At 35.6% G+C, this 9,742-nt stretch overlaps 1 protein-coding gene across 1 annotated transcript; it reads right to left on the bottom strand.

Moving 5' to 3' along the window:
• Positions 1-4,367: 4,367 nt before the first annotated feature.
• LOC145092654 (DELLA protein GAI1-like) lies at positions 4,368-6,491 on the bottom strand. The gene has a single exon (XM_079030616.1). The coding sequence runs from the start codon at positions 6,296-6,298 to the stop codon at positions 4,586-4,588; it is 1,713 nt and encodes a 570-aa protein (XP_078886742.1). The 5' UTR covers positions 6,299-6,491; the 3' UTR covers positions 4,368-4,585.
• Between the last annotated feature and the right edge of the window lie 3,251 nt (positions 6,492-9,742).

The following is a 9,742-nucleotide window of genomic DNA, read 5'->3' as shown; positions in this document are numbered from 1 at the left end:
CTATCATTGGACCTCGTCTGAATATCATACTAGCATACTGTGCCTAGGGCTAACCCCCGGGTCTTCTACTCATAACTACATGGGCCGGCATTGTGGCCGTAGACCCATTCATACAAAGGAAAACTCACCTGATACTGCTGAACTGTTGCGGCTAATCCCTTTGACCGCTACCTGACCACTGACTCTGAACTGCTGCTCCACTAGCTCCTCGAGCTACCAATATCAATACAACACTGAGTCAAACTGACCCCTGACAGACAACTAAGTCAACTCTGGTCAAGTCAAAGTCCTGGTCAAAGTCAACCTTTCCAGGTCAATCCTACTCGCCGAGTCCACTTACTGACTCGCCGAGTTCACATACTCAGGGTCCTTTCATTCGCGACATGACTCGCCGAGTCAATCCATGACTCGCCGGGTCCCACAATTTCCGAGTCCTGACCTGACCCACTCGCTGAGTCTCCACCCGACTCACTGATTCGAATCTCCACTCGAAGGGTTTGGGGCTACACGACCTGACTCGTCGAGTCCAAGAGCAGACTCGCCGAGCACAAGGCAATCTTCATCCAACTCGTCGAGTTATTCATCCAACTCGTCGAGTTCATGCCCATCTTCATCCGACTCGACGAGCTGTTCATCCCACTCGTCGAGTTCCTCCTCATCTTCAAGCTACTCGCCGAGTCCACTCGAAGGACTCGCCGAGTCCATTCAGATCTACATACATGCAGAGGACTTTCGAGTCATGCATGGACTCCAAACTGTAGATCTACCCTTCCCAAGCCTATCCCCCACGTAAAGTTGCAAACTTTACATGTAGAGAGGGAGATCTAAGCAAAAAGCACCATAAACTAGGGTTTAAGGCCAAGGGGCTTCAAAATCGAATCAAGGGCTGATACTTTATGCTTCTCCAGTCCATAACACACTTGGATCTGAAGTAGCAACTCCAGATCCGGCTCCTAACTCAAAATAATATCATTATGGCTAAAGAGCCCCAACAACCACACATAAATCTAGATGCAAAAAGGGGTCCATGAACTAGTTTATACCTCCAAAAGCTCAGAAATGACTTCCCAATCCCGGATCTACAGCCCCCCTCTTGCACTCTCAAGATTCTTCTTCTTTCTCCAAGCTCAAAGCACTCTTGAAGACAATAAATGGCTCAAAAGAGGATATGGCGGCTAGGGTTTGATATCCAGGGCTTAAGAGGCAGTAAGGAACCCTAGGAAGAAGATTAAGACGTTTATATAGGCTCCAAGTCCCAAATTTAGGGTTTTCCACGCACAGACCAGACTCGCCGAGTCCACTTGGCCGACTCGCCGAGTTGGTCACTTACTCCTCGACTCGGATCCCGCTCGGACTCGCCGAGTTCCTCCTTGGACTCGCCGAGTCGCCCCTTAGCATTAAAGTTTTCTTTCCTTTCTTGGCCTTCAAAACTTTGGGTGTTACAATTTTAATAGAATATTAGCATATTCTATAAATTCTAACATTTTAATAGAATATTAGAACAATTTAATATATCTAACAACTCTAGTAGAATACTAGATTATTTTAACTTTATACAAATTACATTTGAATATTACAATGTAATATTATATTAGAATATTTGACGTATATTTAAAGAAATACTCCCTCCGTCCCAAATTGATAGTCCATTTTTGACTTTTGAAGTTTGTTTCTTCAATTTTGACCTTAAATATTTTTATTTGTGTTATATATTACTTGATAAAACTTATAAAAATGAACAAACATTTAAAATACAATCCATTCATATATTTTGCATCAAGTATTATATATCAAAAACAAAAATATTTAAGGTCAAAGTTGAAAAAAAAAGACTCCAAAAGTCAAAAGTGGACTATCAATTTGGGACGGAGGTAGTAGTAACTTATTTTTAGGGTATTAAAATGACGAAAATAATAATTAAAAAGAGAATTTTTGAATGTTTCCTTTTATTTCGAATTTTATATTTATTTATTTTTTATTTTTTTGATATCCAAGATGAGTGGTTTTCTTTTATTTTTTTCACTATCTATTGTGTGCATATATGACTGATTCTGGACCAATCATTTTAGTTATTTTAAGAAAGTAATTAATGCATATTAAATGTTGAAGATGTAATTAATATTCATTATATCTTCAACATGTAATATGCATTAATTACATTTTTAAAATAACTAAAATGATTGGTCCAGAATCAGTCATACATGCACACAATAGATAGTGAAAATAAAATCACCTAACCATATATATATATATATATATATATATATATATATATATATATATATATAGGGGAGGGTTCAATTGAGAAAAAAAAGGTTGAGAATGGGGAATCATTCTCAGCCAATCATTTATTTTTGCCGCAAAAGCCTCCAACGTACCGGCGGAAATGGGAAACGAATGCACATGTGTTTTCCAACATAACATATTTCCTTAAACTATGCTAATCATTACCTTAATATATACAAAAACATAGTTTTTTTTTCGTTTTTTTTTTAAATTTTTATAAGCTATTTTTATCAAAAAATAATTTTAAATATACCAAAATTCATGATTTTTTATTCTCTACAAATAGACATTCATATTGATATAGTTTTAAGATAAAATATATATATATATATATATATATATATATATATATATATATTTTCAGCTATCGTTATTCATAAATGAATAACAATGCATCAGGTTTTATTACAGTACATTCGTTATTCACTTATGAATAAAAAATATGATTTTTTTTTTTACAATTTAAGTATCATTCATATCTGAATATAGCATATAATAAACATAGTATATTCATATTTTAATATTGTACGATGAATTCACTTGTGAATATTAACATAGTATATTCACTTGTGAATATTACATGATATATTCACTTATGAGTATTAAATGATATTTCATATGTGAATATTACATAGTATTACATGGTATATCACATGTGAATATTACAGAGTATATTCACTTGTGAATATTAGATGATATATTCACTTATGAATATTACACAGTATATTCATATATGAATATTACAAGGTATATTCACTTATGAATATTGAAGGTATTTTGACAAATATATATAATTTTTATATGTTATTCACATATGAATAACATACAAACTTGCATATTTGTTTTGTGTTTTTAATAATCATATACTGATTCAGGTGAGAAAACATATTCATATGTGAATATAACGTAGTAATTTAGTTTATGCATTTCATCAAACAGTTGGAGTGCAAACAAGTTAACTATTTTAAAAATGTTAAAAACATCAAGTTATCAATTCCAAAATCATCATATACTTCCGATTTCGACTTCAGATGCGACATCCTATCTCTGATCGATTTCTAAATTTGATTTTGATTTCCGAAAATCCGATTGGAAACCTGTGAGTACCGATTCCAAGTCCCTCAATGTCGACTGTGACTGCGAGTCCAGAACTCTGATTCTAATTTCATGAACAGCGAAGAAATTCCGGTTTAGTTGAAGAAATCTGGATGATTATTGAAGGTTGGAGGAAAATTTTTGATGATGAACGAACAATTATCGAATTTTCTATAGTTGCGTATTTGAGATTGAAGGTTATTACGATATTTACAAGTTTATCACCGTGTCTTTTATGCTTAGATTAAATGAGTGGCTGAGAATGATTCCCCCATTCTCAACTTTTTTTATTTTCTCAATTGAACCCACCTCTCTCTCTCTCTCTCTATATATATATATATATATATATATATATATATATATATATATATATATATATATATATATAGGGAAGAGTTATATGAAAAATGAATGATTAGGGCAACACATATTTGAACCAATGAGAACATGACAACACATCACTTCCACAATAACTTACACAATACATTACTTGTGAAGAAAGAAATGGACACGTGTCATTTGATTATTGGTTCCGGTAGATGTTGCTCTATTATTTGTTTTCCATAGAACTCATTCCTATATATATTATATATATATATATATATATATATATATATATATATATATATATATATATATATATATAATCTTCATGATATCACTTTTCAATGGAAAATTTATTTGATGCAATTTGATCCTAATCAATGCTCTTACTTTCCCACTATTCACTTTCACTTTTGAGAATATGTGATAAGAAAAAACTTCAGTTCATTTCATGATATAGACACTTTATTATATAAAATTCTGTTTATAGTAATTTATATAGATATTTTCTAACAGGATGAATAGGTTTCCAACTAAATCAATTTCATCATAAATTGTGTATCTTTTACATTACGTATCAAGCACGAAAGTATAACAGGTTAGATGATGTAAACCGATTTCTAATAGTTCAATAGTTCCGTATGATAGTTAGTCTATGCTAATTATTTTATAACAAAACTAAACCTGTTTGTTTTGTATATATTTTAAAGAAAAAAATTTAAAAAAAAACATGAAAGAAACAAATACCAAAAAAAAAGTTTGCTCTACGAAAGTGGGCCACATGAGTCTCATTTAGTACTTCCAGCTCAGCTGTTGAAAGTTGAAACCCAGTTGACACCAATTTACTATGTTTAGAGCGACTGTGTTGACTCATCCGAGTTCACCTGAGTTTCCAAGCGGAGGTGGTGATCAGAGGTCGAGTATGCCAACCCAACATCAAGCAACCATTGTTTTCTTGTACCTTATACCCAATACAACCGGCGAAGATTGCCAGTAACATACTAGCCTGCCGGAAGGCGTTGGAACCAAAATGAACCGCCTGAAATCCGGCAGACTCAAACCGAGTCTTCCACTGAATTAGCGTCTCGTGTCGCTCAACTCGGTCCTCACCTTCGCATGCAACCACGTTACAGATCTGTTTCCCTAGATACATCTCCGACATGACCTTATCTTTATTATACGACACCGGAGAACCACTACTAATACAGCTGCTCTCCAGTGAGTCGAAAAGGGTGGAATAGTAATTCAACGACTCGTTGAACCTTTCCAAAAAATCAACCCCGTTATGGTTGGCTTCTTGCTCCACCACTGTTATAATCTCCGGCTTCATAGCCTTCACTGTTGATAACAGTCTCTCGAAAGCTCCGGGTGTAGCTAGCGACTTATGGAAGTCAAAAATTGAATTAACGGCGATCATCTCATCGGCTCTCAGATCAAGCATACCCGGTTCAATATCGGCCAAACTCTGGACAATCAAAGGTTTATACTCGAACTTGACATTAATTGCATCAGCCAACTGACCCAACTTCCAACCGGATTCCTGCATATTATCGATACTATCCACCGGAGCCATGCCAATTCCGGTTAATCGGAACGAAGGAGAACCACCAGGTCTAACAGCCAAGGCCTGCATCAACGCCGGCCATTGCGTACCTTGTTTCATACTAAAATCGATCACATGAACCTTCTCTTTGCCGGAAAAAGCTTCGAGTATTGCTTGATTTGCAGTGAAGTGGGCGAATTTCATATACGGGCCGGCCTCGTAAAAGTGGGTCTGAAGACGATCATTATACGCCGGCGAATCTAGTGGGGTCTGAGGCCGAACTCGGTAGATTCGCCGGGCAAGTGCTTCGGAGAAATAACCGGCAACTTTCTTCATCGGTCCCGGCTGAGACACAGCTAACATTCCGGCATGTTTCACTAGGTTTTCGGCCATTTGGATCTGCTGTTCATGTACAGCTCTTGCACACGCAAGCAAAGTGTGTACAAGACGAATCCCGTTATCCTGTGAATCCACGAGCACCACCGCGTTTGGATTGTTTGAAGTCGACGCCACCGACACCCTTGAGGGTTTCATTCTTTTAACCGGGGACTGAATCGCGACAACATCCGGGACCGATACAAGATTTCCCATGAAGACAGAAGTTGGTTGCACCGCCGCGGTTGCGTTATCGTTCGCTGGAACGTCGGCGATGGCGATGGCGGTGGCGGTGTTCATAGCGGAGTCATCGGTAACGAGTTGTTGACTTGTAGGGTTCAACTCGACCATCATAGTCTCAAGCCATGTCGATAGATTGGAAGGATTGTAATGAACAGAATCGGAGGCAAGTTGAGATAATTCGACGTCATTCACCAAAGCTTCTTCAAGATGCTGAATTTTATCGGCGACTTCAGCCATGTCGGACGATTTAAGATTGTACCCGAGCATCGCAAACAACTCATCATCGCCACCATCTTGTTTTCCAGTTTCATCCCACATATTTGATTTCCCGGCCACATCAGACCTCCAATCCGAAGATCCACCGGGTGCCGCGGAGGAGCTGCCGCCGCCGTCATTGAAGTTGTAATCTTGTTGTGGCTGACCCCTTTTCATTTTTTTCTTTTTCTCCTTCTGATTCTCTCTCGCGCTCTATGTGGATATGATTCCTAAATAGGGAATCGAAAGTGGGTTATGAGTTACGAATTTGTGAATGGATGAAGAATCGCAGCATAAACGAATGGCAGATAAGAGGTACTTTCTTAGGGGTGGGCGTGACCACCTATGAACAACGGACAACATCACCATCCTTAAGTTCCATCTTATTTAAATATTATTTATGATGGTTGATAATAAAAATATCAATATGGTTACATCAATGATGTAATACAATGGATTTACTCTCTTTATTATTTTATTTGACAATGTTGTTATTAATTTTTGTGATACTGAAATGATATATGTAATATATTATTACATTAAATTGTTAGAAAACAATATCTAGCATGTTGCTCAACAACATAGGTACAAAAAACATATATATATTCTAAAAAGTCAACATTGTTTCGGTTATCTCAAAGAAAAAGGATTTTCCTTGGCAAATTTCTATTAACTAATTATCATAATTTGAGATCGATAACATTAATCTTGATTCATACACTTTCTTATTGTACCTTATTAGAGGGATAGTTTCGAGTATTGTGTATTGTTGAAGGTTAATCTAGATTTAGAGTCAGTTTGCTAATTATGATGGTAGTTAGTCTATAAGTTACTTATTTGGTAGTTATTTATAGAATAGATTGGTAGTTATTGGTTGTTAGTTAAGTTAGTTATTAACCGCCAATATGACGGGATGTGATGGTTAGCATGTATATATGTTGTAATTAGTGGAGTTAATGAAATATTATTTGTTTATAATGTAAAGAAATGTTCATGTGCACACACATCATTGCAACAAAATTCCTGCAACAAAATTCCTACAACTTTTCTTTTTTATATTAACTCCAAGAAAGTGATATCAAAGCATATAGTTCATGGTTCAAGAGGATACGTAGAAATTTTGTTAAAGATTAGATAAGTTGAAGTTTGTTGTTTGATTGAGTGTCATAAATCCGCATGAAAAGATTTTGGGCAATGATGACGTAAATTTTATGTTTTCTGTAATAAACCAAATGAGGATGTTAATATCAAAGGTGATTAGATAGGTTTTCTAATGGAATCAAATTTGAAAAATGATTATGTGTGACATTAGAAACACAAGTAGATTGCCTAAATCTATTGGAGATATGCCTCTTACAGCGGAATCTGAAGTAAATCCAAAATAGGTGTATAGAAAATGGACAATAAATAAAGGTTTTTCTATAAATGTTAAAGGTTGATATGACACAAGGATTTAGGAACTTAATTCTAAACATGACTGTGAGGGTGATATCGACAATTGTTCTTCACACGGCTAACAAAAGGAAGACGGATTAAGGATGAAGAAAAAAAGATTGTGAAAGGATGGATGTTATACTTGAAGGATGGTTAGAAGAGCACAAAAGAGGACGAATTCAGGCAAAGATCAAGTCTTCTATATATCTATAGTGTTAATGAAAGATTGTGTTTTCTCGTAGCCGTTAGTTGCACAAACACTTACAAAAAGGCATTTTGCCTAATTAAAGGCATCAACATATGAAGGAAATATGTCTCTTCTTGTGTGGTTAAGGGTTCAAGTTTCATCATGGACAAAGATATAGAATTGAGAGTAGGATTGAGGTTGTGTGCTTGTTGATCAGAAAGGAAGTTAGACAAAAACCTTTGTGGAGTGAATAAACACTCGAGATATATTAAATAAGTGCATACCAACAGGTCAATATAAGTTTATTTTTCATATGTGGTTTGATGTTATTATTCATAATCATTTGACAATGTATTGTTATAATTCATAAGCGTTGATTCACACAATAGTTGGAGTGCCTGCGGACCATTTTGGATATTTTTTTGGGAAAAAACATTATTTATAGATTAATATGTCGTGGAAATTAACAATACAACTATTGATGTTTAGTATATACAAGATTAGGATGGTATGTATGAAACAGACGTTGATCATTTGTTCATATTTTAAGAGTGACCTGTGCGACTCATATAAGTTTTATATTAAGAATGAGAACTTATGAAGATTGAGTAATAATTGCAATATCATTTGTATCGACTGTCTTGTTTTACTTTAAGGACGTATTCTTTGTTAATTTTGATAATATTGTCATATGATAATTGAAAGAGAGAAATTACAAGGTTCTAAATGAAAAACGTAAAGACTATAAAGAAGCAAGGGACTAAGACCAAATCCGAATGGGCTAAAGCATAAAGGGTCTATAACCATGTGGGCTAAACACATATCAAGATTATTATTGAAAGAGAAATTATAAGGTTTTCAATGAAAAGCGTAAAGGCTACAAAGAAGCAAGGGAAGAATAAATACTACCTAAGACCAAACCTTAATGGGCTAAAACCTAAATGGCTCATAAACATGTGGGCTAACAACATATAGGCTAACATTCCCCCTTAAACTCACAATTCCACAACAATAAGCATTGAGAGTTTGTCACACAATAAGCATTGAGAGTTTGTCACACAAGAAATGAAACCGAGATGCCAATATAGCCTTCATAAAAATATCCGCAAGCTGTAAGGTTGATGAAACAAACTAAAACGATATGGTTCCGAGCTGTAAGTGATGACGGGTGAAGTGACAATCAATCTCAATGTGCTTCGTATGCTCGTAGAAAACAGAATTCTTCGCAATTTGTATTGCACTTTTGTTATCACAATGCAAGGGAGTAGGTGAAGAAATGTGAACCCCCAAATCCGCAACAAGCCACCATAACCAAATAATCTAACATGTAGTCACAGTCATAACACGATACTCAACATCTGTGGAAGATGTAGAGACAACACCCTGTTTCTTGCTCTTCCATGGAATGAGAGACTCTCCAAGAAATACGCAAAATCCGGCGGTGGATTTACGATCATGACAATCGTCATCCCAATCAACATCACTATAGGCACGCAGCTCAAGAGAAGACGTCAAAGGAAACAAGAAGGTCTGAAACGGAGTGTCACGAAGATATCTCAAAATATAGAGTACATCTCCCCAATGAACAAAGTTAGTAATAATAAAAGTTGACTGACAATAAGAACAACATGAGAAATATCCGCACGAGTAACTGTGAGATAAACCAAACTTCCCACAACAATGCGATAAAGATTCGGATCGGACAAAGGAACACCCTCAGCAGGAGAGTACCGTGTATTGGTTTCAAGAGAAGTATCAACAGTCTGATTGTCAGAGAGGTCCGTCCATGTAAACAAGTCATATATATATATATATATATATATATATATATATATATATATATATATAGTATGAGAAAGAAGGTACCCTTTCTTAGATCGAGCTACCTCAATACCCAAGAAATAACGCAACAAGGCCAAACCCTTCATAGAAAATTGATGAGCTAGATCATGCTTCAAAGACTCAATACTACCATGGTTATCACCAGTAATAATCATGTC

This window comes from Lactuca serriola, chromosome 3 (assembly GCF_051521515.1).
Source record: "Lactuca serriola cultivar US96UC23 chromosome 3, Lser_US96UC23_V15, whole genome shotgun sequence".
Taxonomy (NCBI): Eukaryota; Viridiplantae; Streptophyta; class Magnoliopsida; order Asterales; family Asteraceae; genus Lactuca; species Lactuca serriola.
This window is presented reverse-complemented; position numbering and strand designations above follow the sequence as displayed.

Coding starts and splice junctions, on each gene's coding strand:
- LOC145092654 (XM_079030616.1), bottom strand. CDS start 6,298: ATGAAAAGGGGTCAGCCACAACAAGATTACAACTTCAATGACGGCGGC.